Here is a 22,309-nt window from a genome sequence, read left to right on the forward strand (position 1 = left end):
TTCTGCATCCCTTTGATGTTCTATTGTTTGTCCATGGACCAATCCGTCAGCATGATACTGGACACTTAAGCGTGGCATAGCTAAAAGTAATTTATTGTGGAGGTAAACATGGAATCCATCCGATCCGGGTATATATTATTGAATTTTCACAAAAAATTAAGGAAATTGGATTATGCTTCATTGCATTTTCATTCTTTAGTGGGTTGTACCACGGAAGGACAGTGGAGTTGATTTAAAATGTGGGAATATTAAATATTTTCGAAAGTATAATGATGTTTTATGTTTTTTTTTCGTTTACAAGGTTTTTGAACGTTTTTCTGGAACGTAGTTACTGACTCTTCATTTATTTATTTATTGGTGTTTTAGGCTGTACTCAAGAATATTTCATATTTTATACGACGGCGGCCGGCATTATGGTGAGTGGCAATCAGGCAGAGCCCGGGGGAAAACCCACGACCATCTGCAGGTTGCTGCAGGTCCTTCCCACCTACTGCCGGAGAGCATGCGAGCACATTGGGGAGAGGCTCCTGGGTCATTACGCTGCGCTAACGCGCTAACCAACTGAGCCACGGAGGCAACCTGACTTCATAGAAAAATTATTAGTTGAATTGGTGTTCAACAATGGACTCAAGAATTTCCCATGGACGAAATCATACTGTTCAAACCAATGGAGTTAAAGCTGCATCGCAAGGAACTAACGAGAGCTGGACTCGATCCCGCGACATTGGTATAGTACACGTACGAATGAACCATCTAAGGCCACATATATAATTTTAAAAGAACAGAATTTATCCTGGACATTTTGCATCCTAAAACTTCTGCTCATACTGTGGTTATTCCTTCGCTGATATTTTCCGGTCAGTCCTCAAATTAGTGTCGTCACCGCCTTATCCTCCCTTCAAGGCCTCTGTTTCGACAGCAATTCTAAGGTTCTAGAGCATGTATACTTATGGTAAGAACCCAGTCGATGGTAGTCCATATACTGCTCCGGTTGAGGCTGTGGCTTGAACTTCATGTCAGGATTGGTAACCTCCGTGGACTAGTTTTTAGCGTAGCACACTAGCCCAGGAACCTCTTATCGATAAGAGGTGAGTTTAAGTCCAACTCATGTTGGTTTCCTCTCTGGTTGTACGAGGGGAGGCCTTCAGACTGGTTCATATTCCGTTTCTGCCTGGTATCCTCCTACCACAATGTTGGCGTTTAAGTGAAATAATGTCGAAGCTCGTTTTATTGTTGAAAATAGGGACCTCGCTTGCTCAGACGACTAAAGCACTGGCTCACTTAAAGTCAAGAGGTTTGTCAGGCACCCGACGAAGGTCGCTGGATTACTCTAGGCTCTCCGGTTTGTCTCCAAACCAAAAACAAAAAGAAAAAAAAAATAACCAAAAACCAAAAAACAAGCAAACAAAAAAAACAAAACAAACAAAACAAACAAAAAACAGAACTATGTGAACGCGTGGCGCCTTGAGACAAAGGGATCATGTAAAAATATTGAAAAATTTATTCTTCCCACCATAATGCTGGCCAACGTCGTATAAGTTAGTATTCTCGAGTACGGCGTTAAACACCGATCAAATAAGTATTGAAAAATTTTATATTTAATTAGCGTGCACTTAAACTACGGTTTTGTTACCGTCGTAGCTCGGTTTATGATTGTTACGTAATTTGTATGTATGAATGAATGATTATGGCTTAACGCCACATCGGCAATATTTCAGCCATATCGTGGCGATGTATGTATGTAATAATTGATAGCATGTATGTATGTAGACCTAACTTTCTGTTACATACGATGGCATGTAAATTTTCTGCTTTCAAGTGCACATATGTCACATATAACTGGGGTTGCTGTTTATGACGTCAGTTTAAATTTTTAGATGAATCGACTTTTTTATAATGGGTATCTGAGAATGGGTCAACAACTCATAATGGACAGTAACCTCAGGTTTGCAGCACCCAGTTTATCTTGTGTCATCCACTTGGGGCACACACGTGAACTCCAGATACGACAACGCCGCATTATGGTCGAGCATGTACCATACACACCACGGAATATTTTAATAAACTTTTGCCAGACGGCGTTTGTCACTGAGCCACTCTCTCAGAGACCAAAGCAAAAACTACCACAGAAATCGAGCGCGAGAATGTCGTGAAATCCCGCGTTATCTGCCAGTGAGTAAGTATGAGCAGAAGACCCCCGAGTACAGATGGTGCTAGTCACACTTGACTAGCACCATGGCTTGACCGCAAATTGTTGGACTCAGTCAGACCGTCACCATGGCTTGACCGCAAATTGTTGGACTCAGTCAGATCGTATCTTACAAACCTGGCTATTTCGTCCAATCACAGTAGTTCTTACTCAGGCACTCGGGTCTATCAGTGGCACATGTAACTTCTCTAGGTGCATCTTGGGTCCGTGCAGTTATGGAGTCCAGCCAGGGCGGTTGTTGTCGAACGCGAATCCTCAGGCTTACTGTTGCTGTGCTGTGTTGTTGTTATTTGTTATACATGGCTGATGTGTTAACGTCGTCTGGACTGTGTAAGTCTGCTTCCTCCTCTTTTCAAAGTGTTCCCCTGTTTGATAAACTTCCACGAGTCCCTGAATTATACATGTATCTCGGATTTCCGATGTCCATACTGGAACATGGAAATTTTATGTTGTTGTGTGGTCACGTTGTAAACGACATGAAGTCAGTTGAAAAGTCGGCTTTACACAGTGAACTTCTGATAAAGATGTCGATGACCAAAACTGTACAGGAACATAAACTTTATTACAGAATTTAAAACGCGAGGGTGGTGTCACGTGGTAAAGTGAAGTTGATTCATTGAAGAAAGGAGCTTGTTACAATGAATCTCTGAGAAGGAGCTCATTGACTAACAATAGGGTCACCCTAGGCTTTACAACTGCCCTTTATTATTCCCCCTCCAGACTTCCTCGTTACCATTATAGTAAAATCGCATGATAGTACGTTATTCAGCCTACATGGTCTAGCCCCATCTGCTTCTGAGATCAGCTGTCAAAAGGCTCTACCTGAACCCGATCACGTGATCTTTTTCTTTGTTGTCGATGGTTGTAAAACCTTTCAGCCAGCTAAACACTCTCAAACCCATTACAAATTATAGTTTATTTCTTCCAAAAGAAAAAAGAACACATTGCTAGTATCATTCAGATTGGAATTACCTTGTTTAACGTGCTACCACAGGATATATGATAAAGTTTAAACCAAATTTATGGTTACAGAATGTGAATCTAAAGTGAATTTAACTGTTAGTTACGTGGTAAGTTGCAAGCCCTGAAAGACCCCAACTCCTTTTCTTGTCGGTTATTGCCCTAGCGTCGTAGCAGTCGTAACAGTATTAATTTCGTACTCAACGAAGGTTCAGGGCGATTCTCTTTGTCATGGAACAAGTCTATGCTTTACGCAGCCCACAGCACCGTTCACCATATATCCCCACTCGCTCTATAATAGATTTATTACAGTCATGAAGGCTTACACGACACACGCTCCACGGCACACTGCTATACAGTGAAGGAGGACATGCGTGTAGGCCTACATGTAGCTACACCACATGCCAGCGAAGACCGACGAGCATGCACTGTGGAAGCCTTCACAGTGCGAGGAGGGACACATGGTGCCGGTGCGGTGGGTGTGGAAAGCAGGTCTTCAGGTTGGTGTTTTTTCTTTGCTCGAGACTTGTTAGATAACAGAGAGAATCGACCTGGACCTTCGTTGAGTATGAAATTAATACTGTTAGCGTCGAGACTCCAACGACGCTAGGCCAGTATAGGGAAAGGAGTTGGAGTCTTTCGGGACTAGGTAAGTGCCCTGTTCCACATATGCAGACTATTGGTTTTTAATTTTGACCAGGTTTTTGTCATAAAAGTAAATCCTAATTTACTAGCTTATTGAACGTATATATTTCAATGGGTAAAAATCTCGACTGCTCCATATTCTTTTAACACAAAAGTTGAATTTTAGTGCGAAACGACCACCTACGAAGTTAAGATTACAAATTCTAAAGAATATATTGCCTAACATTTTTACTATAGGGTCAAGAACGAATTCACACTGGAAGCTACGTGGACCTACAGTTATGTTAGTGCGTCGGAGAGGCGGCCTTTCACGTGCACATTAAACCTTGACGCGCATATTGAATTTCGTGCCATCTTGCATGAAGTTCAGTACCATCAGAAACGCAAATGTAAAATTAAAGTAATTATACTATAAGTTTAATTGCAGCGTTTTTTTTTCTTCGGAGTTCAGTATAATAGACGCTTTAACTCCAATCTTCGCATTAATTCTGTTTTCGATTTTCTGTCTGAACTTTTCGTTATCGCTTTTCATAGTACCGGAACTTGTTTGTAGATTTGTCTTGTAACTAGCTATTAACTAAGGTTTGTGGTAATTCTAACAAAATCATCTTTATCAATCTGAGCATCATTTGATCTGCTTCCTCTTATTTTAGGCCAAATCAGGTCGTTGATTCTGATTTTTTTTGTGTGTGAGAAACTTATTTAGTTATTTATTGGAGTCACTTGTACGACGGCGTCCAGCATTATGGTGTTTTCATGAAACAGCAGACAATATTGTAAACATACACTCATATCTGGTTTTGTTCTTGCTTTGAAATCGGTAAAGTCTTATAACCGTGAATACCGCTGACCTGGTATTTTTGCTTGTAAAACATTTGAAGTCTAGACACAAAAAATTGATACGTAACTGTGGATTGTTTTTTTTTTGTTATCTAGGATTTCTAATCAACTCAGAACATAATATTAATGTTTGTCAGTCCCTTTGTCTCTCTTCCCATTTGTCAGTTCTCTGTCTCTCTTCGCGTTAATCAATGTTTTGCAAGTTGACAATTTTGATAAAGTTAAACGTTGAAGTGTGTTTAACAGTTGAGAACGTGGTGATTTTGGGGAGTTTTAACCGCACAACCCAGCTGAAGATGTGCGACCGGATCCTATCTGATGCTCGTTTGGCACGATCAGAGAACCCTTGGTTTGTCACCAAGGGCTGTAAACTACATAACTACACACACAGGTAAGGATCGTCACTGTAGCAAAAATTGGTTCTTTTTTTCCGGAACCAAATAGTTGTTTTGATGGTGTAAGACACGATTATGTCAGGTCGAATTAAGGATGTCGGTGTTTTAAGAGACATCAAAAACAGTTTAACTAACACACGGGTCTAAGATTTTAATGATTCTACTTGACCATAAAAGAAAAGTTACTCGAACGCGTGGTTCTTTCTGATGGTCGACCTGTCGGTTCGTCGGTTAAAATGTTGGCATGGCTCTGAAAGCAGGACAAGGAAACATATCTGCGCGTTGCAGGACAACATAAAAGGCATAAGAATTTTTCCTCGGTTCGCCATGCTCTTTTCACGGTTAATACATGTCTTTCCAGCGACGCCCAGAAATGTATGCGGAAAATCTCCAAGAGATTTGGTGTGAACAGTATAGCCGTGGTAGGGGACTCGAGGATGAGGAACCTTTTCGTGGGCCTGACGAAATTCCTGGGCAAGGCGGATTGGCACATACCAATACCCATGAGGCACTCTGACTTCCATTATTACAACCCAGATATTGATACCCTCGTGGTAAGGGCGAGTAAACTCTGTTGGCTGTATTACCCTGGTGGCAAGAGCGAACAAAGTTTAATGGTTATGATACCCAGAAGGGATTCAGTAGTAAAGTCTGGTGGTTGTGTTAGCCTCGTGGTAAGGGCGAATAAAATCTGGGTTGTTTTACCCTCGTGGAAAGGAAGAATAGTTTGGGGTTTTTTCAAGCGAATAAAGTCTGTTCGTTGTGATACCATCGTGGTAAGAGAGGAGGATGTCTGGTTGTGATACCCAGTGGTAAGAGCGAGTAAAGTCTGTTGGTCGTTATACGTCGTGGTAAGGGAAGAGAAAGTCTGGTTGTGATACCCCGGTGGTAAGAGCGAATAAAGTCTGTCAGTCCTGATATTCTGGTGGTAAGGGCGAATGAAGTCTGTTAGTTGTGATATCCCGGTGGTAAGGGCGAGTGAAGTCTGTTAGTTGTGATATCCCGGTGGTAAGAGTGAATGACGTGCATACTTATTCATTGCATAGATATTCTAGTGTTTAGATCGAGTAAGTTGTGTTAAGTGTAATATACCGGTACATACATTAATATGTTGTTTGTGTTACCGTCCTATTAAAGGACAAGTGTAATCTAGTAATGGTAATGAGAGGTGTAAACCTATATTGATGTGCTGAGGAACAGATGAAAAAATACTTCACAACCATGTAACCACCAAAGCCTGTCTCTAAGAGTTGCGTCCTGTAGCCGAAATATTATGTCTTCTTGCAGTTTTTGCGGTTTCGAGGGAAAATGGATGTGGAAATAAGTAACGATTACATCTCGTGGGAAGAAAGTCCTTCCATATTGAGACCTCGTGTCATCATACAAGGACATGCGCTGGTGAGCAGGAATTTAAACCTGGACTTACTTTACAAAAGCAGGGGCTCCATGGCCGAGGTGGTTAGCGGGCCAGGGCGATGCAATGACCCAGGAGCCTCTCACCAGTGCGGTCGCTGGCTCCCTCTCCGACCGAACGTGAGAAGGTCTATCACCTACCTGTAGTGGATTTCCCCTGGGCTCTGCCCGGTTTCCTCCAACCATTATGCTGTCCACCAATCAAATAAATAAATCAAAAAAAGTTATAAAAGAGTGGCCTCGCTGGATCAGACGGTAGATGCGACTATCATGTATTCAAATCCCGCTAGTTCTATCACAGCTTTAAATTAATAGGGGCTTATATATGTCATCTACCTCAGGAGGTGGGGTTCTAACATGACCTTGGAAAGAGAATTTGTAGACCCCACCTTCCCGAACACGCATACCTCGCCCTCTCTGCTTGTATGTGTGAAAAATCATCAGTAACTTACCAAAGTTCGATGGTTTACGCCGGCCATTCTGATTTCATTCATAGACTTGACCACCTTCATATTTTGAAAAATACTTCACCACGTGTGTACACAAACAACATATCGGCCACATAGGCAATATATCGGCTACATGGACAATATATCAGCCGCTTGGGCAATGTGTTGGCAGTATATCAGCCACATCGGTAATATATCAGCCATATCGTGGCGGTTTTATATGTCGAACAAGGGCTAGTGTGTCGTATTTTTCGCTTTACAGTGGGATCTTGTATACGGAGGATCTTTCAGGGTATCTTCCAAAAATTTCAAAGGTAAGTGCGACAGTGATTTCTCGTATTACACGCTGGGTCCTCTATTACATATATTGTCGTCATATGACTGAAAAATTGTTAAGTGCGACTTTAAACCTAATTTTCACATAGACACAACTGCTGCTAAAGTATTTCACCAGTTTCCCTAAAACTTTGTGTATGTCTTTAATTTATATTATCTGAACATCTACATGATGAATAATAACGAGTTTGATAAGTGTTTTTCTTAATTCTTGGAAATGTTGTTGGGTGGAAGCATTTTTTGTTTCGGGGATCTAAATTCTGGTTTCTGTTGTTGTGGAAAATTGGCTCTTGGTCAGCGTGGTCGCACGGATAATGCCACATGTTGTGGTTGCTTCTAGATAAAACCGTGGATGGTCGTGAGTTTGCCTCGGGCATGGTCCGGTTTCCTCCCACCGTAATCACGGCCGCCGTCGTAGAAAAGAAGTGTTCATGACCTAGATGACGCATTGAAGTGTTTACGATTATGTTGGTAAAACTCTAAAGGTAAACAAGGGCCTTTGTGGCTCAGTTGATCAACGCTCTAGCGCAGCGTAATGACCCAGGAGTCTCTCACCAATGCGGCTGCTGTGAGTTCAAGTCCAGCTCATGCTGGCTGCCTCTCCGGTCGTACATGGGAAAGTCTGCCAGCAACCTGCGGATGGTCGTGGGTTTTCCGCCGGGCTCTGCCTGGTTTCCACCCAGAATAATGCTGGCGGCCGTCGTATAAATGAAATATTCTTGAGTACGGCGTAAAACACCAATCAAATAATAAAAATAATAATCTAAGGATAAGCAAAAAACTATGCAATGAAAGTTGAATGTCATTTATATCGTCCTGTCAAAACATGAAACGATGTATCAGTTCTTCGCTCATGTCATCACCACTTACCATTCATTTTATCATTAAAACACTGATTATATGGTATTCAACCATAGCTTTGAGACCTTATCTATATCTCTGTGTCTGTATTCAGCAAACCTGACCGCCATTTTGCCTCATATGAAGGCGGTGACATCAACAACTGATATTCTGTGGATGCTTCAAGGTAAGTTCGCGAAAATACACCGATCCACGGTATTAAGCACCAACAAGCCTTGTTTATTATTTCAGAACTTATATCACCAGTGTAGTGCCCATTTGCAACGTTGGCACGGTCTAATTTCAATGGCCGCCCGCGATGGCTCAGTTGGTAGAGTGTCCACTTCGGGGGGAAGGGGGGGGGGGGGGGGCGGGAGATCCAGTATCAATCCTGGGTCGAGTCCCACCTAAAACTTTAAGAGGAATTCCTAGTTTCCTCGCTTGGCGTTCACCGTTACGGGGAAGTGCAACGACTAATTGACCCGTATCAGTATAATAGCTCGGGTGGTGCTTCTTACGTGCCTTCGGTAAGTCGTCTCATTGAAGCAGCACTAGATAAAAGATCAGTAGAAATCCGTCCTTCAAAAAGGAGGCACATTACATGCACCCTAAGGACTCCTTCATTGACATATGACTGTTATTGTCATATGTTGTTACGTAAATTAAGGTAAATTGTTACGTTAAACCCTAAGCACTCACTCACTCTCTCTAATTTTGGTACCGGTACACAGCGCGCATTTATTGAATATGTAATACTGTCCTTCTCGGTAAGGAGAATGCAAAACGCTGGCAAACCATACACATAGTGTTTCAGAAAACAAAAACAATTAACCCTTGATCACACACCCAACCAATTACACTGCACTACATTTTCTTTCTCTCACATTCCTTCACAATTCACTGTATTGACAAATTTGTTCCAACCACTGCATTGAGGCCTGAACGAAAAAGTCTTTTCCAAGTGGTTGTAACGGATTCACAAATTGTAAATGTAATTGTAGATTCAACAGAGGAGTTTCGAGTTGGAATTCTTTTGCCGTCAAAGGTAAAAACAGTTTTACGGTGTCATGTGACATGCTAGGCAACCCTTGTTGACATTAATTTACTGATCATATGTCTCGCCATGTTCCAGAGGCATAGATGACATCTCTTTCCTTTAGAAACTTCTCAAGTTTGCAAACGTTCAAATACTCAATTTTCTCTTTTATTCGTCTAGTCTAAATAAGTTTTTTTGTTTCACTTTTTCGGACGCCCATGCTAAAGTAAATGTGATCAAACGTAGTGTATCATTTTTGACAGGTCACCTGATACAGTTGGACTTTTTCTACCTTAATCGATAAAAGAGTTCGATTGGAACTCCCCTATTATGCCTAAGATTTATTGTTGACAGGTGTCCTCCGTGACCGAGGGCAGTGGTTACCCTGCAGGAACCTCCCACCAATGCGGTTGGTGTGAGCTCAAGTCCAGCACGTGCTGGCTTTCTCTTCGGCCATGCGTGGGAAGGTATTCCAGCAACCTGCGGATGGTCGTGGATTTCCCCTGGGTTCTGCCTGGTTTCCTCCCACCATAATTGCCGCCGCCTTATAAGTGAAATATTCTTGATTGCGGCGTAAAACGTAATCAAATGAATAAGTAAATAAGTATTGTTGGCTGGCCCTAGATGCTGTGCTGTCCTGTCCACAGTCAGTCATCCAGTGAGTTTGGAGGTCATCTGACTCGATGTTTACTTTGAACTTTGGTCTCATTAATCTACGCACTAGCATGCTAAATATATATGCTAGTCGTTGTGGAATATATCTGCTACATGGAAACGCCTAAATATTGTGTAAAGTTACAGTTACTCATAGTTCTTACAGGCATGAACTAATCTAAATATTTTTATTAATTCGGCGGGATTTTAGGGATTTGAAAGACGACTCGAGAACCGAACATCGCAACAGGTCGTTCAGAATGATGGGTTCATTAGTTTTGCTTAAATTTTTCAGATCCAACAGATAAACGGAAAATGGACGACGCGAACATAGATATAAAAGGTCCCAGGCGAATTGATGCCTACAATAAAATGGCCGTCAAATTGCTGTAGGTGGACATTCAGTATGTACTTGGTTGTAGAATTGTATTTCACAGACGTGCTTGTGTTCAGTATACCTAAGATGTCTACTGTTATGCTTTTGACTAGATAACAAGTGTTTGAATTATTAATCAATCGTTTAGCTGAGGAACGACTGAGTGAATGAAAGAATGTGTAAAAAGGAACGTCTGCTTAAAGGATGAATTCAACTGATAGTTACTCGATTTGTTTGCAAAGTACTGAATGGACCAATGATATATTGAATGGACAGTTGTGAATCTGAATGGATGAATCAAATATTGCATGGACGAATCAAATCTTGAATGGACGATTGCAATGTTTAATGGACGAATGAGATACCGAATGGGCAAATGAGTTATGGCATGGAAGGTTATAATGTTAAATGGATGATTCAGATACTGAAAGGTCGAATCAGATACTGAATGGGCGAATGTAATGTTGAATGGATGATTCCGATACTGAATGGACGATTACAATGTTGAATGATTAATCAGATGCCGTATGGACGAATCAGATCTTTAATAGGCCAGTTCGGAGTTGAATGAGTTTGTCTGATTATTAGAGTAGCTTAAGAGCTATTAAGATTGGATGAATCAGATAACGAATGGACGGATCAGATCTGGAGTGCGCGATTGTATTGTTAAATGGATGATTCCGATACTGAATGGACGATTGTAATCTTGAATGGATGACTCAGCTACTGAATGGATGAATCAAATACTGAATGGACGAATCAGATCAGGATAGGGTGATTGTATTGTTGAATGGATGATTCCGATACTGAATGGACGATCGCAATGTTGAATGGATGATTCCGATACTGAATGGACGAATCAGATCTGGAATAGACGATTGTAAAGTTGAATCGATGAATCAGCTACTGAATGGACGAATCAGATCACGAATGGACGATTGTCATGTTGAATGATGAATCAGATACACTATGGACGAATGAGCTCTTCAATAGGCCAGTGCAGAGTTGAATGAGTTTGCCTGCCTATTAGAGTAGCTTAAGAGACGCACAGTCTTACCACAGCTACAGTTGTTTTTCCCCATAACGGCAATCTTCATGTAGCTCCGGTGTCCTGTAAATCAGATGCATGTTAATTATGCTGTCATGATATCATGTTCTGAACAGCTTCGGTGGCCTAGTGGTTAGAATCTCCACCTGGAAGTCGGCAGATCTCGGATCAAACCCGGGTCTGCTCATATCAAAAAAATACTTTACTGTTGTACTTGTTGCTGCTTGAATTGGCACTCAGCACTGAAATTAGACCAAGGAAACAGGACTGGTTGGCTTGGTGACGGTATAATGTAACTGGACGAGGTTTCCTGTTTGGTGTCTCTGGCATGATACTTCAGTGGCGGTAGAGGGCTATTTATATACCCACACCAAATGATTCCTCGTGGTCATGTGACTGAACAATCCACATACGTATGTATCAAATATTTCGATTTTCAGTTCCCCAACTCCCGTGAAGATCTGGCAGTCTGCCAGGAAGGTGGCGCTTCGATTTCCCAACGACAGTGATGCCGGAGGATTGCATTATGGTCCCCGCGTAATACACTATGTAAGTCTACCAAGTCGCTAACATCCATGCCACTATAATGAATTGAACTTTGAATATATTAGTGAAGGCCCACATTCCCCCCCCCCCCCCCCCCCACAAAATACATGATAATGAACAGTCGGTGTCCGCCTGGATTCGACGAAAACAAACACCATCAGTGTTAGTCGGGATTTTAAGACATTCTAAAGCTTGGCATGCACGAGAGCTTTAAACCCGGCATACACGAGAGCTTTAAACTCCGCATAGACGAGGGCCTTAAACTCCGCATACACGAGAGCTTAGGACGTTACTCGACTCCTCTGCATGGTCGTACTGAGTTGGTCCCAGTTGCTGATGGCTGTGCGACTTGATCATTGACCAACATATGCATGAAGGCTGGAGTACAGCTCCAGCTGAATCGGGACGATAGTTCATATACAGGAGCTCTTAGGACCTTACGAAACAGAGGAACTGATTATAGTTGAGCTGTAAGCTCTCATGTAAACTTTTTCCAGTTTTATCGGAGGTTTGGTTCCTTCCAATATTAATCCGTCTATTTGCTTTGATTTGATTTTAGATACTCTCATTAGGGTATCGAAAATCATTCACTGCGTCCTAGTTGAAACATGTTCTTGCCACGATTCGGCGAAAACATGATCAAAGCCATAGTTATTCATTTGTTTTTTAGTTCACCAGTGCGAAGTGAGAAGAGGTACTGTGAGAGAAGGTATGAGATGCTGTCGGTGTCCAGTTTGCTTAAAGTCTTTGGCCAATCACAGGGGTTGCAGTAGCCACCAGTGGCCATCCATAGTACAATAGTTGCTTATTGCAGACCAAGGATTGTTTTTTTTTTACGTCATATCGTAACCTTCCCTCAGCCATTAGAGTTGCAATCCATAGTGCATGGCTTGCCAAATTCAGTTGGTGATTTGCATAGCAAAGACTTCTGTGGTAAATGTGTGCACGGCCTCTCGTGGTAAATGTGTGCACGGCCTCTCGTGGTAAATGTGTGCACGGCCTCTCGTGGTAAATGTGTGCACAGACTCTCGTGGTAAATGTGTGCACGGCCTCTCGTGGTAAATGTGTGCACGGACTCTCGTGGTAAATGTGTGTACGGACTCTCGTGGAAAATTTGTGCACGGACTCTCGTGGTAAATGTGTGTACGGACTCTCAACAGTATCTTTTACCACCGCAATGATTTACAACTCCATAACATTCGAAGTCACTGCTCTGCAATCCTCACTCATATGATGGACAGCTATAGTGGTGACATTATCATCATTTCGGCCTGTCTGGTTGATTTAATGGCAAGATCGTAGTACTGCCTAATCAGAGAATACCATCTGCGTATACCAGTGTCAATCATTCTACTCTGTTTTGGTTTAGAGATCAATGTTTGAACATATCATCATGCGATCTACCGGTATTCTCTGAATGAATTGTTTTTTTTTTTTTCGAGGACCAGCTTCTGAAAATAGAAAAATATCAAGTTTCAAATCTCCCTTGTCCCATGGCAAGATGGGAAGATTCCTCTGTTTTAGAAATGTCTTTCTGATCAGAGCAAGCTGTTGGGGTGGAAAAGGTTTCTTGGTTATACAGAAACTTCGGCCAAGGGATAGAACTCTCCCTGAAAAGGTGTTTGACTTTCACACATATTTGCCCCGTCACAAGCTGTTTTGGCTGGGAAATTCACAAATTTATAATATTTTTTTATATTTTATCTTTGTAGAAAGTGCAGTTGTTTTTGAACTGGTATTGCAACCGTCATATGAATTTTGCGGATGGCACCTGCTGCACATCCCCGGATGTCGTCCAGTCTGTTTACGTAACCACAGCCAAACGTCTCCCTCCGCCAGCAATCGTCACTGTTTTGCTGTCTGGGTGAGTCTGATAGTCCAATTCCATGGTTATCCCCACCTGACAGTCATCACCGTTATGCTGTTTGGGCGAGTGTGATAGTTGTCACTGTTCTGCTGTCTGGGTGAGTCTGATTTCATGGTTTTCCCCTTCTGACAGTCATCACTGTACTGCTGTCTGGGCGATTCTGATAGTCCAATTCCATGGTTACCCCCATCTGACAGTCCATCACTGTCCTGCTACCTGGGTGGGTCTGATAGTCCAATTCCATGGTTATCCCCATCTGACAGTCATCATTGTCCTGCTGTCTGGGTGAATCTGATCGTCCAACTCCTTGGTTATCCCATCTAACAGTCGTCACTGTTTTGCTGTCTAGATGAGTCTGATAGCCCTTTTCCATGGTTTTCCACGTCTCCGGTTGTCTTAAAGAGTTCCATTTCCATGGTCACCCAAGGTAAATGACAGAAATGGGGAAGGTATGCTCACGGTGGATGACTAGATTTTAAGTTTCATTGATTACAAAATGTTTGATTCAAGTGTGAGTATATATTAAGGAGATACTTTACGGAGTAAGTGGTATCCACACGTACACCTGCTAAATGTCATACGTTAAAAGAAAAGAACACCAGACAAAATCGACAAAAATAGCAAAATCCCGCTCACTAAGAAAATCGAAAGCGCCCACATGTTATGAGCTTTAAGCAATAACTCGCTATTATTTTTATAACCCCAGAGCGCAGCTGTTTCGACTGATGTTACTCGGACTGTTTTCCATTTTAGCGATAAGAGCGTTGGGAGGGGAGGCACGCGGCATAGTGTTTCTGGTGTCGTGTTTTCTAACATGGTGCACTACATGGTCTCGTAAGAATTACACATTATAATTTGATTGATGGCGTTAGAGCGAAACGGCTGTGGCCGTTTATGTATGTTTCCATCCGCCTTCCGAAATAACTGGGATTGTATTATTCGGTGACTTTGCTTTCAAAGCTGGCTTCCAGCAGCCTGTGGATAGACGGGGTTTCCCCCCGGGCTCTGCCCAGTTTCCTCCCACCATAATGCTGGCCGCCATTTTATAAGTGAAATATTCTTTAGTGCGGAGTAAAATACCAATCAAGTAAATAAATTGTAAAGCTGGTGTACACTGGAGAAATACGTCCACATGCTCCCAAAGGCAGTCCAATCATTATATATAATAAGAAGCGTATATTTCTGATCACTGTTTCAGCATCATCCTCGTTCTGGTAATCCGGGTCACGTGCTCCAGATCCACACAACATACACCGGAAGTCGGTAAGCGAATTCTTGTGCAAGTGACCGATCGGCATTGTCAATCAAAATATTGTGATCGACCACAACTGCCAGTCAAAATACTACATCAGCGTATGTGCAAACTTGTTATGTTTAGAGGACGCTATTTCGTGCATCAGATAGCTAGCCGGACTAATAAGATCGAATGGGAAATACGTTTGGTGCGCAAGGTTACTTAGATTATTTGGTGTGTCGATTGATTCATTTAGGATGGTGGCCACTCGCTTATTTCCACATTTGAACAATTCATATTAAAGCCATTATCTGTTGAAAGTCGATTGTACAAGAGTGAGTGAGTGAGTGAGTGCTTGGGGTTTAACGTCGAACTTAACAATTTTTCAGTCCACATGACGATGAAGGAATCCTTAGGGTGTATGTGATGTGCCTCCTTGTTGCAGGGCGGATTTCCACCGCTCTTTTATCTAGAGCTCCTTCACTGAGACACCTTACCGAAGGCAAGGAAGCTGCCTCACCCGAGCCATTATACTGATACGGGTCAACCAGTCGTTGCACTATCCCCTTAACGCTGAACGCCAGGCAAGGAAGTTACAACTTCCTCTTTTAAGGTCTTAGGTGTGACTCGACCCAGGATTGGCCCTGGATCGTAGAAGAACCCCACTTCCCTACTTTCATCTAACTTCAAGATCACATTATCTGATAGCTGCTTAACGCTATGCTCAAGATTTTTTAAACTAATACAGTGGACGTCATTTATATGGGCAGAGCAGACTGGAGGGCCTGCGCGGGGGAAATATAAGCTATTCACACCACTGGTATACGAAAAGTGGTCTTCAACAAATGACGGCTTATTGTCATCAAGAGGTTGGTGTCAATAAGACGCTTGTTTCGCCGTTTGCCCTGTCTTATGTTCGTTGAAGACCACTGGTGTTCCACAATGTGGTTTGCATAGTTGTACCTTCCATGTGGGAAGTGCGTCAGTCACTTGCAAATGGCTGGAGGTTTATTCCCGACTCTATTTTTGTCCCGCAGCACTGACCACCATCGTATAAGTAAAATATTCTTGAGTGTGGCATTGTACGTCAAAGCTTGTAAGTCCTGGACGGGTCAAACCAAAGAAAGATTTAAAAAAAATACTTGCTGATGCCTCGCTTGGCGCTTAACACTGAGAGGTTAGACGAAGGAAACCGGAAAGGAAACCAGTGCCAGTATAATGTGACTGGGTGTGGTGTCCTGTCTGTCGGCATGGTGCTTCAGTGGAGACAGACCTCTGACGGCATGGACTCGCCCGATAACGATATACAGTTTTTACACACACATAAGGAGCACTACAGTCAAACATACTACATGCTTACATACACACATAGAAACACACATACACGACGGCAGGCATACGTACACGACGGCAGGCATACGTACACGAATACAGGCGTAAGTACACGAACACAGACATACATACTTACATACACACATAGAAACACACATACACGACGGCAGGCATACTTACACGAATGCAGGCGTAAGTACACGAATGCAGGCGTACGTACACGAACACAGACATACATGCGTACATACACGAATGCATATATACATGCATACATATATACGTACATTCCTCAACGAGTATCCATGGAGTTTATATCGGTACGTTACACATGGAAAAGGTCGTCAGCGGCTTGCCAAAGGGCATTCCCCCTCCTTCATCCTTTAATGCTGTCCGTTATCTTATATAGGGAAAATATTCTGCAGAGAGAATATGGTATTTTATGGTAAACAAAAATGAAATAAAATAAATAAATCGGTGTTATGTAATTGTTTTAATATTAGAATCGTTTTGTTTCTTCTGTTCTTATGTACTCTATCGAGATGTAATAATAGCACAATAGACAGTAATAAGTGTAGGAAAAAAAGATTTCCCACGCCTTAATATTTGCCCTCAGGTAAGCTCGATGGTTTTACGGTGGGACAGGAGAAAGCAGAGCTGTGTGTATAAGGATTCACAAGAACTGAAACAAGACGTAGCACACAGAGCTATAAATGTGCTGGCAGTGGAAAAAGAAACAATTTATAGAAATTATGATGCTCTGAACAGTAAACAAAGCACCCGTTCTGCAGCTCTTGGATACCTGTAGCCCGAAAAACATGTCACCAAAATCAGGTACACAAAACAACTGGCTAATCGCAGTAGCTCTGAGAAAGCTGCACAAAACAAAAGGATAAGATGGTTAAGAAAAGCGAAATCCATTGTATATAAAATGATAAATTATTACATGAATGCAAGCATATTTTTATATGAATTATTGTACATATATTACTCACAATTTACAATAAGTAATAAGTTTAAAAAAGTAAATACCCATACAAAGTACAATTTAGACATTGAAATTTTTATCAGTGGTTAAGAGTTTAATGTATACGTTGATCGAAAAGGAAGTTGTGCTGCTGTGTTAAATTTATTTAATAAACTTATTTCCACAACGCAGTTTATGTCTTTGTTGACCTTTGCAGTGTTTCTGTTGGCCATGGAAGGTTTCTGTTGGCCATGGGAAGTTTTTGTTAGCCTGGGAGGTTGCTGTTGGGGAGGGGCCTTAGGACACTTCACTAGGGGGAGGGACCGCTTCCTGTGGCTTGGGTTTGTTTCTATCTGCCAGGGGCCTTCTCTGTTTATTTCAGACCGTTCCCTTTTATTCGAAACCGTTTCCGCAGGCCAGGAATCGTTTCTGTCGGCCAGAGACAGTTTTACTTGGCCAGGTACCGTTTTCACATACCGCTTTCTCTTGGCTCCGTGTTATCAAACCGCCACGGAACCTCAGTCTATCTCGACAACAGAGAAATTTACAGCATTCGAAAATCTCGAAATCGACGAACAACTTGATGCAGTTCAGTTGTATGGTCCCCATGGAGTCTCCTGTGTAAACAACACATCCGAGGTAAAACATTGCCGTCTGACAATTAATATAATAGTGAGCTCCTCTCATTAAAATGTAGAAATTATGACTAGGTTAGGAATGGGGTTCCTCTAACGCCAAGAAAGATCCATGTGAGCATGACCATATAGTGTTTATTTGGTGGGCATGATTATACTGCGATATTGCCGACTTGGCATTCAGCCATAATCACTCGTTCTCATTCACACGCATGCGTCGTGAACTCGTGATTGTGTTGCGAGTGTTTTGGGATTTTTAAGCTCTAGCGCAGCGTAATGACCCAGGAGCCTCTCACCAATGCGGTCGCTGTGAGTTCAAGTCCAGCTCATGCTGGCTTCCTCTCCGTTGCCTGTGGAAAACCACCTCTACGCCTGAATCCTTCAGCCGCCTTGGCCCGCTGCGACTTGGCATATCAACTCGTGGACTAATGGGATAAAAATACCATCAATGCTGTTCTATATGTTTTGTAGAATACATCCAATAATATTTTGTCAAAGCTGCTCAATTAAAGGAGCTGTCCTATTTTTATTCCACAAGTCGAATTCGTCGAGTTCGTAGAGTGGTGTTCACAAATCACATCGTATTTACACTGCTTTTGGCGATAAATTGTAAAGATAACCTTTGTAAATTACTGCCCAGTCTGCGCCACTCTACGAGTAGGAAAGACTTTCGAATATAAACTATACGTATTTACCTGTGTAAACACCTACATTAGCTATTAGTACACAGAAAAATCGGATAACACGGTGGCCTGGTATATGAAAAATTTTCAAGCTAAAGGCGTGTCCTTCATAGACCTACAAGTGCCTTGTAATCGCACAACACGATGAAAATTAAAGCTTTTATCAGCAACCTACGAGGGGAAATCTTGATAAATTGAATTGGTTGTGACTACGATTACAGTGAGTTAAAGGTTATCCTTAGCACCCGGGCTACCTTTGTATCGCAGTTATGCGCCTGAAGTAAAACTTAATCGAATCTCCAATATTCAGGGGTCACAGGAGATCAGAGGGTGGAAAGTTTGCATTATTTACTCTTAGTAATAGGGGTGTACGGATGCATGTACGCTTGGGGATTTACATCGCACTTCACAGTTTTCTAGTTATCTGACCACGAAGTGTCCTTGCCGCTTAAATCATTGCCGCCAAGTCCTGCCGCCACCGAAGGATTACGCTGAAAATATCATATCCAGTCACATTAACCTGACACCAAGCCAATCAGTCATGTTTCCTTGCTCTAACCTTAAAGTACTAGTTGTCAGGCCTGTAATATTTTTAAAGTCTTTGGTATGACCCGACCTGCCTTTGATCCCGGGTCTCACCATCGGGCAAACTAAGCGGTCACGTTCATTAGTAGGAAGACTTTAAAAACAATTCTTATTGCTGCTTGGCTTGATGCTCAGGACTGGTTGGGCCGGTGTCATTGTAATGTGACTGTGTGGGGTGTCATGTCTGGTGTCTTCGGCATGATATTTCAGTGGGCAGCACTTTATCGGAATGGAATCCTGTCAGAAAAAAATACCGTATATGTAAACGCATATCCACTCCTTGTCGTCAGAAGCTCTCAAGCCACCTGTTACTGGACAGGCTGTCCAACTTCACCTTAAGTACCTATGAGTTGACGTAAATCAATAAGAGGCAGTATTTCAGAATTTATACTTGTATAACTAAAGACGTACAGTCTAAAGAGTAAAACCTGAGCAACGGGGATAGTGTGATGGGAGACAAACACGTAACAGGTGAAACACGACCTAGTGTCTGTGTGCACAAGTCTTGATTGAGCGACCTACCTGTATGCTTCGGATTGCGGGGATATGATCTTATCGCCCAAGTCCATAATAAAATGTTCTGTATGTGGTGCAGTTCAATAACAGTTATGTCATATCTCACCTTAGAATATGAACGATGGGTTGATATTTAAACTGTGATAACCTCTTAAAACATATCGTATAACGCTCACACCCCGAAAGTCCGTAATCTCCCACAACCTGGTTGACTTCGGTTGAAAGCTAAGCTACAGACTCTACAGCATACCGTGATTTTCAAGATAAAAACCATTATAAACAGACAAAAAAACTCTTATTTCCAAAGACAGTATGGTCAGAAAGAGCGAGGAACAAAGAGAGAGACAGACACGTGGACAGAGAGACAGGGGCAGACAGACAGACAGACAGAGAGAATAGGACACAGACAACAAACAAGACACAGACATAAAGACACATGGGCAGACACACAGAGAGACACATGGACAGATACAGTCACATATATACAGAAAGACAGACACAGACAGACACAGACACAGACTGAGTGAACAGACAGAGACAGACACAGATGGAGTGAGACAGACACAGACAGACAAAGGCGCACAGGCACTCAGTTGCGGAGGTACGTTAATAAATGTGTTCACATCCCACTTAGACACAAAAACTGAAACGTCAGTCAGCAACGTGTATGGTCTTGCGTCTCCTCCCACCAAGGCACTAGCCGCCGTCGTATAAGTGAAATACTCTTAAGTAGGCCTACAGCCTGAAACACGAACAAACAAAAGCTCAAAATCTGGTCTAATTATGGCACCGAAGCGGTTTGAGGCAGCTGTATGGGATCTACGCCTGGCACGAATTTGTAGATTTCCTGACTTTTGTAGAATACTCTGCGTTTGTAGATTTCTCCGCTTTTCTAAATTCCCCTGCTTTTGTATATTTGCCATCTTTTGTAGATTTCCCCGCTTCTGTAGATTTCCCCGCCATTACTCTTTGTGGGCCTAGGTGCCATAAGCCACTGTTCAGATTAGCGTGTCTGTTTCCGCAGTTCAACATTTGTTGAAGGCCACTTGTCTTCTACGAATACTAGTATGGTGTTCTGATACCTGTTCGTCACACGAGGGAAAGTACGTTAGTGACTGACAAAGGACGGTGGTTTATCACGGGCACTCCGTCTTTTTTCACCCATAAACTGACCTACATCGTGTATAAAATCTTCGTGTATGCCGGTTAACAAAGGTCAATAAATCAAACTGTTATACTGCTGTCGTTAAAAACGGAAAAGACTTGCAACAAAGAACGACTCAGGGAAACTGTTTTTATATGTATAGACATAATTTCCTGCCTCATCACTTTGAGGACTGTAAAGTTGGTATACTATTAAATACTTTTGCCAGCACTACTGCGGTCGCTGTGAGTTCAAGTCCAGCTCATGATGGCTTGTTCTGCGGTCGTACTGGCAAGGTCTTGCAGCAACCTGCGGATGATCACGGTTATCCGCCGTCGTATAAGTGAAATACTCTTGAGTAAGGCGTAAAGCGCTAATCAAATAAATAAATAAAGGAATAAATAAGTAAAGACTTCCGCGATGAACTTATATAATGGGAGCGACGTATTACCGAGCGGCAGAGATAACTATTCGTTCGCAATGAGGTGCCGAATGTCATTCTCGGAAATTTGTTTTTAAAGGCCTTTGATAAACTTTAACATAGGCCTACATACCATTTATCAGAAGATCGATTATGTCCACGAAATCGATTATGTCCACGAAATCGCCATCTAAACATATCAGCATAGAACACATTTGCATGTCTCAAAATACGGACGTGAACGAACATTGGCATTTTATGTGTGTTTGAGGTGAGTTTTTTATACTTAGAAAAGTCCTATATTTTGTAAGAATTTTTGAACGAACCTTTAATCCACATTATCAAAGGCAAAAAACGTCAGCATTATGGTATTTTGCCTAAGTTTTACGAAAAAAAAATTATAAGTTACTAAGGGATATAGAAGACTAAATTTATAGGTGTGAGAGAATGTGTCGTGCCAATTTCCAAAATTTTTTAAACTTTCATGTGTCAGCTTTCTACGTGCTATGTCAGGTTTCTTCCATATATCTATGAGTAAGGCATGAAGCAAATTAAAAAAAATCTATAGTATTATGTTTTATGCTGTGATCCTTGTTGATAGCTTGGTGTGATTTGAAAGGTGTGTGATTTCTTCTCAAATTTGTAGATTCCTCAACTGCCACAGTTTGTAAGGTCGACTAATTGTGTCGGTTGTCGATGAAATAAGGCCTCTTGTCACAGTAAGTCAGTTTTATTTTACCTGTCCATGTCAATGCTTAAAGAGTAGCCAATTACAAGCCCCATACAGCACCATGGCTTAAGCAGAATTAGGTAAAAACACTTTGAAAAGCAGTGAATGATTCACGACGTAGTAATTTATTACATCAGAACTTAAATTAGATGAACATGTTTAAAACCAGATAAAAAAACATAAGCCTTAGTTAAAACTCGAAAACCATAATATTTTAATAGTATGGATATATATCCGGAAATTATATCTATGGGCATAATGTTAAACATCCAGGAAATAAATAACTATATAAATAAATATATTGATGTGTAATCGGCCTGCCACTTTTGAGTTTCGTGGTATTCGATATAAGGTCTCGTCATGACGATGGGGATTGTCTATCTGTCCATAAGATATGGGTGTTAGATAACAGCCTAAACCTATAGGTCAGGCCAACAAATTGCGTCTTCAT

At 41.8% G+C, this 22,309-nt stretch overlaps 2 protein-coding genes across 2 annotated transcripts; both read left to right on the top strand.

Annotated features, from left to right (window-relative positions):
- The first annotated feature begins 2,507 nt into the window (after positions 1–2,507).
- On the top strand, positions 2,508–6,609 carry LOC135464367 (uncharacterized). The gene is made up of 4 exons (XM_064741792.1): positions 2,508–2,539; positions 4,901–5,045; positions 5,411–5,603; positions 6,337–6,609. The coding sequence occupies exons 1-4, from the start codon at positions 2,509–2,511 to the stop codon at positions 6,607–6,609; spliced, it is 642 nt and encodes a 213-aa protein (XP_064597862.1). The 5' UTR covers position 2,508.
- Positions 6,610–8,206: 1,597 nt separating this feature from the next.
- On the top strand, positions 8,207–17,277 carry LOC135464338 (N-acetylneuraminate 9-O-acetyltransferase-like). Its single transcript, XM_064741765.1, has 6 exons — positions 8,207–8,274; positions 10,073–10,166; positions 11,642–11,750; positions 13,460–13,611; positions 14,813–14,877; positions 16,794–17,277. The coding sequence occupies exons 1-6, from the start codon at positions 8,229–8,231 to the stop codon at positions 16,844–16,846; spliced, it is 519 nt and encodes a 172-aa protein (XP_064597835.1). The 5' UTR covers positions 8,207–8,228; the 3' UTR covers positions 16,847–17,277.
- The last annotated feature ends 5,032 nt before the right edge of the window (positions 17,278–22,309 follow it).

Source organism: Liolophura sinensis, chromosome 4 (genome assembly GCF_032854445.1).
Source record: "Liolophura sinensis isolate JHLJ2023 chromosome 4, CUHK_Ljap_v2, whole genome shotgun sequence".
NCBI lineage: Eukaryota > Metazoa > Mollusca > Polyplacophora > Chitonida > Chitonidae > Liolophura > Liolophura sinensis.

Bases quoted from the DNA above. Each gene is read 5' to 3' on its own strand.
- LOC135464338 (XM_064741765.1), top strand. From the start codon at position 8,229: ATGAAGGCGGTGACATCAACAACTGATATTCTGTGGATGCTTCAAG. The intron at 10,167-11,641 runs GTAGGTGGACAT...TTCGATTTTCAG, and splicing joins AAAATGGCCGTCAAATTGCT to TTCCCCAACTCCCGTGAAGA. The intron at 14,878-16,793 runs GTAAGCGAATTC...ATTTGCCCTCAG, and splicing joins ACAACATACACCGGAAGTCG to GTAAGCTCGATGGTTTTACG.
- LOC135464367 (XM_064741792.1), top strand. From the start codon at position 2,509: ATGGCTGATGTGTTAACGTCGTCTGGACTGT. The intron at 2,540-4,900 runs GTAAGTCTGCTT...TGTGTTTAACAG, and splicing joins GTTAACGTCGTCTGGACTGT to TTGAGAACGTGGTGATTTTG. The intron at 5,046-5,410 runs GTAAGGATCGTC...ATGTCTTTCCAG, and splicing joins CTACATAACTACACACACAG to CGACGCCCAGAAATGTATGC.